This window comes from Schistocerca gregaria, chromosome 11, assembly GCF_023897955.1.
Source record: "Schistocerca gregaria isolate iqSchGreg1 chromosome 11, iqSchGreg1.2, whole genome shotgun sequence".
In the NCBI taxonomy this organism is placed as follows: Eukaryota; Metazoa; Arthropoda; class Insecta; order Orthoptera; family Acrididae; genus Schistocerca; species Schistocerca gregaria.
This window is the reverse complement of record NC_064930.1, coordinates 145233863-145250850: the sequence shown is the minus strand read 5'-3', so window position 1 is coordinate 145250850 and position 16988 is coordinate 145233863. Positions and strand designations below refer to the sequence as shown.

The following is a 16988-nucleotide window of genomic DNA, read 5'->3' as shown; positions in this document are numbered from 1 at the left end:
TTGCCTGGTGAAACGTTGTGATACGTTGTGTAAGGAGGAGAAATGTGTACCACCACATTTCTGACTTTGATAGAGGTCGGATTGTAGCCTACCATGATTGCGGTTTATCGTATCACGACATTGCTGCTCGCGTCGGTCGAGATCCAATGACTGTTAGCAGAATATGGAATTGGTGGGTTCAGGAGGGTAATATGGAATGCCGTGCTGGATCCCGGCGGCCTCGTATCACTAGCAGTCGAGATGACAAGCATCTGGTCCTCATGGCTGTAACGGATCGTGCACCCACGTCTCAATTCCTGAGCCAAGAGATGGGGACGTTTGCAAGACAACAACGATCTGCACGAACAGTTCGACGACGTTTGCAGCAGCACGGACTATCAGCTCTGATACCGTGGCTGCTGTTACCCTTGATGCTGCATCACAGACAGGAGCGCCTGCGACAGTGTACTCGACAATGAACCTGGGCACACGAATGGCAAAAAGTCATTTTTTCGGATGAATCCAGGTTCTGTTTACAGCATCACGATGGTCGCATCTGTGTTTGGCGATATCGCAGTGAACGCACATTGGAAGCGTGTATTTGTCTCGCCATACTGACGTATCACCCGGCGTGATGGTATGAGGTGCCATCGGTTACAGATGTCTGTCACCTCTTGTTCGAATTGACGACACTTTGTACAGTGGACGTTACATTTCAGATGTGTTACGACCCGTGGCTCTACCCCTCATTCGATCGCTGCCAAACCTTACATTTCGGCAGAGTAATGCATGACCGCATGTTGCAGGGCCTGTATGGGCCTTTCTGGATACATAAAATGTTCGACTGCTGCCCTGGCCAGAACATTCTCCAGATCTCTCACCAATTGAAAACGTCTGGTCAACGGTGGCCGAGCAACTGGCTCGTCACAATACGCCAGTCACTACTCTTGATGAACTGTGGTATCGTGTTGAAGCTGCACGGGCAGCTGTACCTGTACACGCCATCCGAGCTCTGACTCAATGCCCAGGCGTATCGAGTCCGTTATTACGTCCAGAGGTGGTTGTTCTGGGTACTGATTTCTCAGGATCTGTGCACCAAATCTGTGTGAAAACGTAATCATGTGTCAGTTCTAGTATACTATATTTGTCCAATGAATACCTGTTGATCATCTGCATTATTGTGGGGAGGTTAGAAATGGTAGATTAGAAACATATCGTCACGGAACTCTGGCCATAAAACAACAGCCAATGAGTGAGGTTGAGGCGGGTGCACCGAATGCGGAGTCAGCTCATGCCCACATACACTACAGCAGTCACAAATGGCAGCTGGAGTGTGTAAAGGTATACCGGCAGGCCGTCGGCAGTCGGTCAACCGAAAATGGCCGCGGGAGTTAGGTCGAAAGCTCGCGGCATTTTAACCACTCGACATAGCTGTAAGAGGTAATGAGGTTTTACCTCTCTTTTTTTATCGGCACCGAGTACAGGGGAAGGGAAGGTAGTGACACCACAAACAGCCGTCCCGCCGCCAGACGTCGGACTCACCGAGCATCCAGTAGTTGTAGAATCTGCCCCTGTACTTGCTGCTCCTCAGAGGCATTTTGACGAAGTACTTGCTGAAGCACAGCTTGCAGTGTATGGAGTGCTGCCAGCTCTTCTCGTTGCGCTCGAAGTACGGGAAGCGGCTCGCGATGTACGTATTGATCTCTGTCATCCTTGCCCTCCTGCCAGAAAAACAAAAGAAAACAGCTCAATCCAGATCGTCCGATGCCGATCACGAGTCGGAACTAGAGGCAGAGAGTATACTTTTGCACCTTTACAATGAGTGCAACAAGTCCTCTCTTAAATTTGTATAACAGAGAAATACATAGTTATTTTATAGGTTTCCCTGCCTCGAGACTGGAAAAGCACTGTTGTCAATATTGTCGATAAGTACAGTATATGTATAAGATTAGGAACCACAAAATGATAGCATTTTGCTACCTCGGAAAAAATAACAAGCGACTGACAATGCAAGGAGGACGTGAAAAGCAGACTAGCACAGGCACGCGGGGCATTCACAGGCGAGAGAAGTCTGCTAGCATCGGACAGTAGCGTAACCTGCGGAAGAAATTTTTAAGAATGTCCTTTAGAACACAGAACTGTACGGTAGTGGACCACGGACTGTGGAAAAATAGAGAATCGAGGCATTTGAGGTGTGGTGCAACAGCAGGATGTTGAAAAGTAGGTCGACTCTTAAGATAAGAGAGGAAGAAGTGGTAATGCACAGAATTGATGAAGAACAGAACGTATGCAAGGACTGACAAGAGAAGGGACAGGATGATATGGCATGTGTTATGATGTCAGGGTACAAGAGGAAGCTGTAGAGGGCAAAAATTGTAGAAGAAGACAGATATTGGAATGCATCCAACAAACAATTCAGGATGTCGGCTGTAAGTTCTAGCCTGAGATGAAGCAGTTGGCACCGGGGATGACTCTGGGTAGCTCCTGTATTTACTCGAATCTTACTTGAATCTGAGCCGCACCTTTTTTTTCCTGTTTTCGTAATCCAAAAAAAAACGCCAGAGGCTTAGAATCAAGTGCAAAGTGTAAGTTCTGTAAAATTTTGGTAGGTGCCGCCACATCTGACTTCTGTTGTCAAATATATGTAGCGCTACACAGGCATGCTTTTCAGGCACAAAGTTAAATACTGGCGGCAAACCCTCTGCGTCCATTAAAAAAAAGAAAAAAAGGGGTGGAAGACGAGCTTTTTTCTGCACCTCAAGTTTCGACCACTGCATTTTCATACATTATCCTAAGTAGTAAATACAAATTCCATATTGTTCATCTTCGAATGTAGAAGCATTTCAATGTACTACGAAAATCCGACTGGCAAGAGTGTTTGGGATGTTTGTCAATATGGCCAACTCTACGTTCTGAAATTTTTCCCACCTGTGAGAAGAGATGGTTGCTAATAGGAACTTTTATGAATTGTGAATCACATGCAGTATTCTCTTCACCATAAGAATAATATGAATATAAACATTTTGCCATGTATTCTTTCGTGTTTGCTTTTATCTCATTTAAATCCTGTCTGCCTAATTAACTACGAAACTAGAGTGAGACAACAGCAAACACTGAAGAATATACATATCATGTCATGTTTATATTCGTATTATTGTTATGCCTAATAGTGGTACAGTCAGAAATGAATCACAGCAATTGACTAGATTTTTAAATCTAAGATGACTCTAATTTCAGTGCAGAATGTAACGTACTAAAGAGGCGTCTGCAAAGATTTTCAAATGGAGATAAATTTGCGCTAAACTCTCGTTCAGAACCTTTTCTATCATACGCTGTCTATTATTTGGTTCTTGTTGATCATGGGGTGCAGGTAACAGCAAATAACAGTCTCTTGCCATTGTTTCGCTAATGAGACGATTCCCCCCCCCCCCCCCCCTCTCTCTCTCTCTCTCTCTTTTATTTTTATTTATTTATTTTTTTTCCAATTGTAAGTGGTGGTAGCACAAAAGCAAGCCATGCCGCGAGTGGCGACAGGCCGTAAACACACACTATCAGAATGTGACAAACAATGCATGACACAGTACAGTAATGAATTTTCAGCTTAGAGTGACGTTAACACCTATAACAAAGAAAATGGCGCTTATCAGATCAAAGAAAAGTAAGCAATCAATTCAAACCAGACGAAGTACGCGAAAAACTCTAACTTAGCTACTGTAGCTGTATCATTATTCATTCGATCTAAATTGTCTCTCATATTACAATGGACCAACTTTGTTTCGATTTGGAGGTGCGGTCTAAAACTTCTCTCCCCCCTCGAATTTCGAGTCTCATTTTTCAGGTGCGGCTGAGATTCGAGTGCGGCTTAGATTCGAGTAAATACAGTACTTTAAACCCTTCATGAAACTAATGATTCACGAAGAAGCATTACAGAACAAAGTCCTAAGCTTCTGTGAGGAACTCCTGTACGGAATATGAGTGTGCCACGAGGAAGCTTCGTAAACCTCAATTAGTGCACTTTGGGCTTATCAGATCTGCTGGATGTCTATGAGAAATGAAACCTGCGTAATAGTACACACCTTCCTGTACAGTGCTTAAGCAAGTCTCATCCATCATTTTTCTGTCTAGTTTCAACTCAATGAATGTTGCAGTTTGTTCTCAATGAGTAAACATTGTGAATAACAAATCCCATGATGAAGTACAGAGTATACAGGGTGTTACAAAAAGGAACAGGCAAACTTTCAGGAAGCATTCCTCACACACAAATAAAGAAAAGATGTTATGTGGACATGAGTCCGGAAACACTTAATTTCCATGTTATAGCTCATTTTAGTTTCATCAGTACTAGCATCGAGCACATCAGTACGTAGCATCGACAGGTTAGTGTTCATCACGAACGTGGTTTTGCAGTCAGTGCAATGTTTAGAAATGCGGAGTTGGCAGATGCCCATTTGATGTATGGATTAGCACGGGGCAATAGCCGTGGCGCGGTACGTTTGTATCGAGACAGATTTCCAGAACGAAGGTGTCCCGACAGGAAGACGTTCGAAGCAATCGATCGGCGTCTTAGGGAGCACGGAACATTCCAGCCTACTACTCGCGACTGGTGAAGACCTAGAACGACGAGGACACCTGCAATGGACGAGGCAATTCTTCTTGCAGTTGACGATAACCCTAATGTCAGCGTCAGAGAAGTTGCTGCTATACAAGGTAACGTTGACCACGTCACTGTATGGAGAGTGCTACGGGAGAACCAGTTGTTTCCGTACCGTGTACAGCGTGTGCAGGAACTATCAGCAGCTGGTTGGCCTCCACGGGTACACTTCTACGAATGGTTCACCCGACAATGTGTCAATCCTCATTTCAGTGCAAATGTTCTCTTTACGGATGAGGCTTCATTCCGACGTGATCAAATTGTAAATTTTCACAATCGACATGTGTGGGCTGACGAGAATCCGCACACAATTTTGCAATCATGTCATTGACACAGATTTTCTTTGTATGTTTGGGCAGGCATTGTTGCTGATGTCTCGATGTTGCCCCATATTCTTCCACCTATGCTCAATGGAGCACGTTATCATGATTTCATACTGGATACTCTTCCTGTGCTGCTAGAACATGTGCCTTTACAAGTACAACACAACATGTGGTTCATGCACGATGGAGCTCCTGCACATTTCAGTCCAAGTGTTTCGTAGGCTTCTCAACAACAGATTCGGTGACCGACGGATTGGTAGAAGCTGACCAATTCCGTGGCCTCCACGCTCTCCTGACCTCAAACCTCTCGACTTTTATTTATGGGGGCATTTGAAAGCTCTCGTCTACACACCCCTGGTACCATATGTAGAGACTCTTCGTGCTTGTATTGTGGATGGCTGTGATACGATACGCCATTCTCCAGGGCTGCATCAGCGCATCAGGGATTCCGTGCGACGGAAGGTGGATGCACGTATCCTCGCTAATGGAGGACATTTTGAACATTTCCTGTAACGAAGTGTTTAAGTCACGCTGGTATGTTCTGTTGCTGTGTGTTTCCACTCCATGATTAACGTCATTTGAAGAGAAGTAAGCATTTCCGGACACATCCACATAACATACTTTCTTTCTTTGTGTGTGAGGAATGTTTCCTGTAAGTTTGGCTATACCTTTTTGTAACATCCTGTAGAAAAGTGATCCCGTGTTGCTGTCACAAACTTCCAGGCACAATGGAGAAGGGTAAGTGAACTGATTTGAGGTGAGGGACACTGATCCAGGAACAACTGAATCTAAAGTTATAAGTGAAAATCTTTTTGATACTTCTGACAGTGGAATACGAGGGGTGTTTGAAAAGTCTGTGCAAAGTCTGAGAGATGGCCCCACCAGCGCATATTGAGGTCACGTTTAGTTAGTAGCATTTTTGGAAAAAATGCACAGTGAGTTTGAGCCACAGTGTTCTATTTCTTTGTGTTTGGCATCTGTGTGAATCGAGGAAGTCAATTGAGTGTCAAAAAATGGACGAAAAAGAATTTTGTGTGGTGATTAATCATTACTTTATGAAAGGCAAAACGCCTCATGAGACTAAAGAGAAGCTTGATAAACATTACGGTGACTCTGCACCTTCAATTAAAACAGTTAATAAGTGGTTTCAAAATTTTTGGAGTGGCCATATAGGCACAAGTGATGTTGAATGTTCTGGACGCCCTGTGGAGGTTATGACTGCACAAATCATTGATAAAATCCATGACACGGTGATGGATGACAGAAGATTAAGGTGCGTGACATTGCTAGTGCTGTGGGCATGTTGAATGAAATGGTACATAATATTTTGTGTAAACATTTGGACACGAGAAAGCTATCCGCAAGATGGGTTCTGCGATCGCCATTGCCCATGCTTGACCAAAAACGTGTTAAGTGTTGCAAGGATGGTTTGCAGCTGTTCAGGAAGAATCTGCGTAAGTTTAAGCATAGTTTCATCACTGTGGATGAAACATGATTACATTACTATACTCCTGAGACCAAAAAACAATCCAAACAATGGGTTACCAAGGGAGAATCTGCACCAAAAAAAGACAAAGACCATTCCATTAGCCGGAAATGTTATGGCAACTGTCTTTTGGGATTCACGAGGGATAATCCTCATCAAATTTCTGGAAAAGAGTAAAACTATTACAGGTGCATATTATACATCGTTATTGGATGGTTTGAAAATTGAGCTGAAAAAGAAAAAAAAAGAAAGCAGCAGCAGTGATTGGACCGCAAAAAAGTCCTTTTCCATGCATCAGCACACACCTCAGCAGTTATGGAAAATTATTGGAAATAGGATTCCAACTCGTTTCACATCCCCCTATTCTCCAGACTTTGCTGCCTCGGACTACTGTTTGTTTACGAATTTGAAAAAATTGCTGGCGGAACCAAGATTTTATTCAAACGACGAGGTGATTGCAGCAACTAACAGCTATTTTGCAGACTTGGACAATTCCTACTATTCTGAAGGGATCAACAAATTAGAACAGGGTTGGATGAAGTGTGTAAGTCTAAAAGGAGACTATGTCGAAAAATAAAAAAAAGTTTACCCCAAACACATAAGCAGTTTTTATTTTTGCAACCCCTCGTAGAGGGTGTCACATGAGGAATGGTCAATATTCAGGAATATTTCACAAACAGTTCACAAAAGGCACATGGACTCTAAAAAGCATACTTTAAGAGCTGTGAGCTATTGTTTCTTTAAAAGATTTGTGTTTCACAGTACTGAAGATGTGTTCATCTTCTGCTCATAGCTCTTACGGTATGCACTTTGGGGCAAATGTTTACTGGACTTTTTTTTCTTGTTTTGGTCCACACTACAACCTCCAAAATTAAGGAAAGCAAAGAGCTTGTTGTAGAACAGATTTGTTTCAAAATACTGAAGATGAAAAGTGCTCGGAGCTCTTAAGGTATGCAATTTAGAGCCCACGTTTACTCGACTTTTTTGTTCTGAATTATCTTTCTCGTCATATACCTGAATAATGCCCATTCCTTCTGTGACATCCTGTATTCCAGTATCAGTGGTACTGGAATTAGTTTCACTTACAACTTTCGACTCAGTTGTTTCAGGACCAGAGTCTCTTACGTCACATTTATAGATTTACCCTTCTCGATCACACCTATAAGTTTGTAACATTATCACAGAATCACCCTTTATGTACAGCTAAAATTCCGAGACATTTTGACAACAGTCTACATGAAGTTCGTAAATTGACACTGCGCGTGTCTGAGACCACCCTTTCCCGGGTTGAGAATATGAACTTTTGAAATAGTGCACCAACCAGCAAAGACAGTGCATTACTGCTACCGAGTGCACTTAGTGGCATGTTTCGAAGACAAATTGCTATTCGCCTTGTGTCGCTCGGACAATTAACAAGCAGACCACAGCCGCAGAAGTAAGTACGTGTACAGCCTGTTCGTCGGACGAGTGCAATGAGGGATCTTGAAAAATAATATGTGTGTGTGTGTGTGTGTGTGTGTGTGTGTGTGTGTGTGTGTGTGTCTGGACGTCCTCCCACATTGACATATGATGGCCACGTGGATAGCGTTTGTGCACAACTAGCGGAAATTTTCATTTAACTGTTCGGGAAGTTGCTGAGGAGGTGGGCATCAGTGTACGATCGTGCCATCAAATTTTGAGTGAAAAACTTGAGATGTATCATGTCAATGTAAAATTCGCCTCGCGTTTGTTGATCGAAGATAAGAAATAGCCCTGTGTACGAGTAACTGCCTGCCTCTTGTATTGGTACTTGAATTATGTTACCATTACGGCAGCTCACCTGAACCTCTCGATACCAGTAGTATTCTACTGTGTTTCTGTGAAGTAGTTAACATATCTCTGAGACAACATTCAGATTTGATTTCATTAATGTAGAGGTGCTTTGATACATCAATATGTTTATATTGCAATGATATTATTCTTATGTGTATTTTTTTCTTTTGTCACTATGATCTTTGTCGTACTTGTAACTCTTGATATTTGGGCGCGAAAGCAGTTAGAGAGTCAGATCTTGAGAAAGTCAAGTCTCGGACGATATGTTGGAAAGACGCAAATTGTAGCCAGCTTATAAAATGTGAACTTTAACGGTGTTTCAACGGTGTTTTGTATTGTGAAGTGATGTTTTGTGTGTTACGTGATATTGCAGAAAAAGTAATTTAAAAAAAAGTGTAACTTAAATTCGGAGTGCTGATTATTTTTTTACATCACCATTGTCCTAACTTGCAAAAGTGTAATCTTCAAGAATGGTTTGTGAAACACATCTATAAAACTTTTGAATATAGCAGAATAACCCCTAGGCCTCTTTGCATCCGAACTTTGAATCATTACCACCTAGATCTTCGACGATTGAGCCATGATTTTACAACGAGACCAGCGTGGGAAACACGAAAAGATGAGTGCATAATTTATTCATTATTACACGAAATGACTTTATTAACTGTGCTCTAGTGACACCTGCCACATAATAACAATGTTGTTGCCCGAAAATGCAGTATTTAGTAGTGTGAGCAACACCACAATCATTATTAAATGCTGACCTTTGTTGTGTTAGGGTTGTTAGACGCTGTTAATGACAATGGAAACTTTCTTAAGAACATCGTAACAGGTGACGAGATGTGGGTGTATGGCTATGACGCTGAAACAAAGATGCAGTCATCACGGCGGGTGGGCAAAGGTTCACCGTATCCAAAAAAAGCAGCACGACTCAGTCAAAGATCAAGGTTGTGACGGATGTGTTTTTTAACAACAAGGGCATTATCCGTCACGAATTTGCGCCAGACGGTCAGGTGATGGACAAGAGAGTGTCCTAGTGTGCACGAGGGATGCCGTGCTCAGGAAGAGGCCCGAACTGTGGGAAAACCAGAGCCGGATGTGGCACCACAACACTGCGCCAGCTCACGCATCACTCCTCCAGCTATCTAGCGAAACACCACGTTCCCATTGTGCTCCATTCACCGTAGTCTCCGGACCTAACCCGGCAGACTTTTTCCCATTTCCCAAACTACAAAAGACACTGAAAGGGCGTCATTTCCAAACCGTAGAGGAGAAAGAGGACAGCGTGACAAGAAAACTGCACGCCGTCCCACAAAATGTGTTCCGAAAGGCATTCCAAAACTGGAAGAAACAATGGGAACACTGTATTACCAGTAGAGGAAACTATTTTGAAGGGGACAGTGCTTCAAATTTTGTTCAACAAGCAATATAGCTGACACAGAAAAAGTTTGGTTTCTTTTTTAAGTTACAGTAGAGTGACAATTATCCAAAGTAATTGGGGGACACGGGTGCTCGGAAAACTGGTTTGTTCGGATAATCGAACTGTACATGTTTATTTGCCAAAAAGAAGTATTGTACAGAAAATTTATTCATAAAAACAGGCATCTCTTTTAGTATTACAAAGTAACATACAAAGGCACCTTCAGTACAAATATATAGTAATAATCTCATACTCGTCCTTCACAGAAAGGACAACACGTTTACGTTTAAGCATTCTGTATCGTCAAGTTCACTTCTTCACGCAGCAGCAGCACACGAGTGGTCGTAACAGAGAACAGAAGGTGACCGTTTGCACCGTGAGAAGCTCTTCTCGGAGATGCGCAATCCTTCAAACTGCGTGGAGCGGCACGCCTCAACTCTAAGCTGTTGCTGTGAACAGCTTTGATACTGCCACTACTTCTACTGCCAGTGCCGAGCCGACAGAAGTGTGCCTATCGGCCAGTCAGCAGCACCTCGTGAAGGCCCCGTGAGAAGCAGCGGTGGCCCAGTGCGGCGACTACTGTGGGGAACTTGGTTTGGGAGTGAGGGGGATGACGGAGAGTAACAGGTGTGAGCGAGTACACAGTTCGGTCAAGCTGTCTTTCAGTTCACCGACATCCGGATAATCGACGCTCTACTGTACCTCGTATTCTCGGCAAGTGGAAGAGTTCGCTCAAAATATAATACTGTACAAGATAACAGAGTGAGGCAAAGAAAAGAATCCTCCTTGTTTCAGTGTCGTGGAGAATGGAGCTGATTTTTATGTTGAAGCTAGCAGCATTCAGTTTCAGCACACGACCACAGAAATGTGATACTTTCATGAAAGCCATCCATTTATTCTAAGTAGCAGATTTTAAGAATGGTCAATTTCACTGACTGTTTGATATCTTTGGACAGAAAAACATCACTTTTATTAGAGTTCCATGACAGAAACTACATGTTTTATGTTTTATTACAGTTAATCTGTTCTCTGAAAGCCATGTGCTAATGGTACTGACTGGCGTCCTTTTAACTATACCGTTTACATCACAGCTGCCATCATAACAATTTTTCAGTCGTTTCACATGTTTAGTGGCAGATCATAGATATACACCGAGAAAAGCAACGGATCTACAACACACCCATGTGGCACCCCCACTTTACGAGACCCCAGTCAGATTCTAATCTCGTCCCCCTTTGTCGACGCTGAGGGACAACATTTTGCTTCGCACACTCCGTGTATGAAGTGAGCCGTTGCTGTGCTTCATCTCAAGTACTACATGGGCTACACACTCATACTTTTGTTAAGCTGAGGAAATAACGTGGGGCCTGTCCAGAAATTCAGTGTGTTTAATTCTTTAAAAATCAAAAAGACAATATATTAATGAAGATTTAAAAATTCACAAATGTTGTTTCTTAACTTGGTCACCTCCATTCTCAATGCACTTTGTGAGCTGAGGGATAAGCATGCCGATACATTCATCACGAAACCCTCCCACCCTTTCTTTGCCCCATTGTTCGATGGAGCTCTGCGGCTCACTGTTGGCACAAACCCCTTTTCTACACACGAACAACATCAGAGAGATAAAAAGATGGAAATCTGAATGCGTCGGATAAGAGCTGAGAGTGAAATATTTGAGGTGGTTCATAGAAATGGATTGAAGAGTTGCTCTGTGATCTTTGCAGCACACTGCCACGTGACATTCAAACTCTCATTGTTAGTATCCCTCTGCTTTTGTTCTATAATAGGGATGGATAAAAAAAATCTATTCGCCAAGTAGCAGCAGGACAACACACATTTTAACAAAAAAAATTTTTAATGGTTTTCCTTATGCAAGATTTTTGAGGCAGTGGCGAGTCGCTAGGAGGACCGGGTACACCGTTTTTGCTCAATTTTGTAAATAATATTAACAATCGCCACACACAACAGTGCACGTGTATCAACATTATATTCACAATGGCTGCTTACTGTTACAGAGCACAATGGTGTTGCACAGCTAAGGTCGGAAGCGAGCAGAAACTATCTGGAGTGGCACGAATTCGGCAGAGGAGCCGGGCAAAAGTGCGCAATCGGTGCTCTCCGTAACCTGCTAGTGCCTCACGTCGATCCCTAAAGCAAAACTACAGTTTGGACAGTGGTGGGTTATGCCACCTTCTCGTATATTACTTAAACAAAAATTTTGAAACCACAACACTTCCTAGCACAATTTGCAGAAAGCGAGAGGGCGTTCTATATCGGGAAACACGTGCCGACATAAAGCAGCAATAAATTAACAAATTGCCGAGTAGGAGTGCCTACACAAGAAAAGAAAGAAATGTAAAGGTGGAACGACCGGACACGTACTGCGGCATGAGTCACAGGTGAAAACTGCAGATACAGCTGGTGAAAGGAAAGAATAACACGGATACACTTAGATATGAGACAGACAGAAAGTAAAGGGGAGCAGCAGACACGAAAACGGCAATAAATTTAACATCGAAGTTGGTCACCACAGAGTAGACGAAATGAAGCAGTTCTGCTACCCGGGAAACAAAATAACACGAGACACACAGGAAAGAGAATATAAAAAACCTATCTACCTCAGGCAAAGAGGGGGTTCTTCGACAGTAGTAGTCTAGTAGTATGAAATATACACTTCAATCTGAGGTGAAAATTTTTGAGAATGTATGCCTGGAGCAGGGCAGGCACAGGCTGGACTGTGGAGAAACTGGAATTGAAGAAGAGAGTGGAGGCATTTGAAATATGGAGCTAAAGAAGGATTTTGATAATTAGGTAGACTGACAGGATGAGAAATGAGAAGTTTCTGCGCACAATTGGTGAAGGAGAAGTACGGTGTAATCATTGAAAAGGAAGGAGAGGATGATAAGAAAAGTGTTAAGACATCAGGTAATAACTTGTATAGCAGTGAGGGGATTTCTAGGAGGTGAAAACTGTAGGGAAAGACATATAGGGTGTTACAAAAAGGTACAGCCAAACTTTCACGAAACATTCCTCACACACAAATAAAGGAAATATGTTATGTGCACATATGTCCGGAAACGCTTAATTTCCATATTAGAGCTCATTTTAGTTTCATCAGTGTGTACTGCTCAATGGAGCACGTTATCATGATATCGTGCAGGATACTCTACCTGTGCTGCTAGTACAACATGTGGTTCATGCACAATGGAGCTCCTGCACATTTCAGTCGAAGTGTCCGTCTCGCTTCTCGACAACAGATTCGGTGACCAAAAGATTGGTAGAGGTGGACCAATTCCGTGGCCTCCACGCTCTCCTGACGTCAACCCTCTCGACTTTCACTTATGGGGCATCTGAAAGCTCTCGTCTACGCAACCCCGGTCCCAAATGTAGAGACTCTTCATGCTCGTATTGTGGACGGCTGTGATACAGTATGCCATTCTCCAGGGCTGCATCAGCACATCAGGGATTCCGTGCGACGGAGGGTGGATGCACGTATCCTCGCTAATGGAGAACATTATGAACATTTCCTGTAACAAAGTGTTTGAAGTCACGCTGGTATGTTCTGTTGCTGTGTGTTTCCATTCCATGATTAATGTCATTTGAAGAGAAGTAATAAAATGAGCTCTAACATGGAAAGTAAGCGTTTCCGGACCCATGTCCACATAACATCTTTTCTTTCTTTGTGTGTGAGGAATGTTTCCTGAAAGTCTGGCTGTACCTTTTTGTAACGCCCTGTATATTGATAGCCTGGTAGCTGCTGACGGTGTCGGATAGAGCAATTGTACCGGTATGACAAGGATAACTGACAAGTGAAACAAAGGAGAAATACCGGAAACCAAACAACACCAATTTAGTATGTGTACCATACATGTAATATACCAGGAGTAGTGCCACATTACAATGGACTATTTTAAGGACAGTGTAATGTATTTTCACGAAGGGATTCAACACACTGAGGAAGTGTCACCAACCTGTGCGGCGACTTCATTATGGCCATAGCAATCAGCTCCTCGTAGGAGAACGCCGGTTTCCTACTGGCAGACGCTGCGGCACCAGAGGTCCGCTCCTCGCCCGCCGCACTGCCCACAGCGGTTCCCCGCCCGCCGTCACCGGTGCCACCAGATGGGGACGTCAGAGTAGCGGCACCACCTGTCGACGTCACCGCGTCCGGTGCCGAGGCACCGTCCTCGCAGCAGCCGCTTTCGCCAGGGAGGGGCGGCTCGTAGGCGGGCCGGACGGCGTCGTCGTCCCCGGAGACCGAGAGACCGCCCGAGGTCGGGACGGAGGTGCTGTTTCAGTGTGACAGAGACAGTGTTTTATCATTAAACACTCGAGAAGTTCACCAAACGACGCGCGCAATAGATCTTTCATGCGTCTAGCAATATGCCCTCCCAACCCCTCCCCCAATAGAACCCCATGTCATTCCAAGCATGTGTGTCAATTTTTGCCCCTCTATCTACATCATTCCGTGGTTTATTAAGTTTTCAGATTTATACTGATTTTTTTTGATCACATAACCGTATTTACTCGAATCTAAGCCGCACCTGAAAAATGAGACTCGAAAACAAGGGCGAGGAAAAAAAAAAAAAAAAGAATCTAAGCCACACCTGAAATTTGAGACTCGAAATACAAAGGGAGAGAAAAGTTTTAGGCTGCACCTCCATATCGAAACAAAGTTGGTCCATTATAATATGAGACACAATTTAGGTCGGATGAATGACGATACAGCTACAGTAGTTTGGTTCGAGTCGTTAGCTTAGCAGTTAAGCTTTACAAGGTAGCCACTGCTATGTTTCAGGTGCTCCGTCCGTATTTATACAGGTACCCTTCTTTTTTCACATGCTTCATTTGGTTTGAATTGATTGCTTATTTTTCTTTCATCTGGTAAGTGTCGTTCTCTATGTTATAGGTGTTTACGTCACTCTAAGTTGAAAATGCATTACTGTACTGTGTCGTGCAGTGTTTGTTTGCATTCTGATAATGTGTGTTTATGACCTGTCACCAATCGTGGCATGGCTTGCTTTTGTGTGCGCTACTGCCGCTTTAAAAAAAAGAGCGAATCTCCTTGTTGGCGAAACAATGGCAAGAGACTGCTATTTGCTGTTACCTACACTTCTGCTTTCTTTATAATGGTCAACAATAACCATATAATAGACAGCGTATGATAGAAGGTATTCTGAACGAGAATTTAGTGAAAATGTTTCTCCATTTGAAAATCTTTCCAATCGCCTCTTCAGTACATTACATTCTGTACAAAAATTAGTCATCGTAGATTTAAAAATCTAGTCAATTGCTGTGATTCATTTCTGACTGTACCACTATTAGGCATAAGAATAATACGAATGTAAACATGACACGATACGTATATTCTTCCGCGTTTGCTGTTGTCTCACTCTAGTTTCGTAGTTAATTAGGCAGACAGGATTTAAATGAGATAAAAGCAAACACGAAAGAATACATGGCAAAATGTTTATATTCATATTATTCTTATGGTGAAGAGAATACTGCATGTGATTCACAATTCATGAAAGTTCCTATTAGCAACCATCTCTTCTCACAGGTGGGAAAAATTTCAGAACGTAGAGTTGGCCATATTGACAAACATCCCAAACACTCTTGCCAGTCGGATTTTCGTAGTACATTGAAATGCTGCTACATTCGAAGATGCACAATACGGAATTTGTATTTACTTCGTTGGGTAATACACTCCAGGAAATGGAAAAAAGAACACATTGACACCGGTGTGTCAGACCCACCATACTTGCTCCGGACACTGCGAGAGGGCTGTACAAGCAATGATCACACGCACGGCACAGCGGACACACCAGGAACCGCGGTGTTGGCCGTCGAATGGCGCTAGCTGCGCAGCATTTGTGCACCGCCGCCATGAGTGTCAGCCAGTTGGCCGTGGCATACGGAGCTCCATCGCAGTCTGTAACACTGGTAGCATGCCGCGACAGCGTGGACGTGAACCGTATGTGCAGTTGACGGACTTTGAGCGAGGGCGTATAGTAGGCATGTGGGAGGCCGGGTGGACGTACCGCCGAATTGCTCAACTCGTGGGGCGTGAGGTCTCCACAGTACATCGATGTTGTCGCCAGTGGTCGGCGGAAGGTGCACGTGCCCGTCGACCTGGGACCGGACCGCAGCGACGCACGGATGCACGCCAAGACCGTAGGATCCTACGCAGTGCCGTAGCGGACCGCACCGCCACTTCCCAGCAAATTAGGGACACTGTGTTGCTCCTGGGGTATCGGCGAGGACCATTCGCAACCGTCTCCATGAAGCTGGGCTACGGTCCCGCACACCGTTAGGCCGTCTTCCGCTCACGCCCCAACATCGTGCAGCCCGCCTCCAGTGGTGTCGCGACAGGCGTGAATGGAGGGACGAATGGAGACGTGTCGTCTTCAGCGATGAGAGTCGCTTCTGCCTCGGTGCCAATGATGGTCGTATGCGTGTTTGGCGCCGTGCAGGTGAGCGCCACAATCAGGACTGTATACGACCGAGGCACACAGGGCCAACACCCGGCATCAAGGTGTGGGGAGCTATCTCTTACACTGGCCGTACACCTCTTGTGATCGTCGAGGGGACACTGAATAGTGCACGGTACATCCAAACCGTCATCGAACCCATCGTTCTACCATTCCTAGACCGGCAAGGGAACTTGCTGTTCCAACAGGATAATGCACGTCCGCATGTATCCCGTGCCACCCAACGTGCTCTAGAAGGTGTAAGTCAACTACCCTGGCCAGCAAGCTCTCCGGATCTGTCCCCCATTGAGCATGTTTGGGACTGGATGAAGCGTCGCCTCACGCGGTCTGCACGTCCAGCACGAACGCTGGTCCAACTGAGGCGCCAGGTGGAAATGGCATGGCAAGCCATTCCACAGGACTACATCCAGCATCTCTACGATCATCTCCATGGGAGAATAGCAGCCTGCATTGCTGCGAAAGGTGGATATACACTGTACTAGTGCCGACATTGTGCATGCTCTGTTGCCTGTGTCTATGTGCCTGTGGTTCTGTCAGTGTGATCATGTGATGTATCTGACCCCAGGAATGTGCCAATAAAGTTTCCCCTTCCTGGGACAATGAATTCACAGTGTTCTTATTTCAATTTCCAGGAGTGTATATGAAAATCCAGTGGTCAAAACTCAGAGTGGAGAAAAAACGCTCATCTTCCACCCCCTTTTTGTTTACTGACGCAAAGGTTTTTGCGCCAGTATTTATCTTTGTGCCTGAAAAGCATGCCTGTGTAGTGCTACATATATTCAACGGCAGAAGTTAGTTGTGGCGGCGCCTACAAACATTTTCCAGA

At 44.2% G+C, this 16988-nt stretch overlaps 1 protein-coding gene across 1 annotated transcript in view; it reads right to left on the bottom strand.

Annotated features, from left to right (window-relative positions):
- The window catches only part of LOC126295266 (uncharacterized), a 710311-nt gene that overhangs the window by 31128 nt on the left and 662195 nt on the right, over positions 1–16988 (bottom strand). Inside the window, exons 75-76 of the mRNA XM_049987689.1 lie at positions 13643–13960; positions 1522–1700 (exon numbers count right to left, since the gene is read on the bottom strand). Of these exons, the coding sequence (XP_049843646.1) occupies positions 1522–1700; positions 13643–13960 (497 nt within the window). The remainder of the gene's footprint in view (positions 1–1521; positions 1701–13642; positions 13961–16988) is intronic.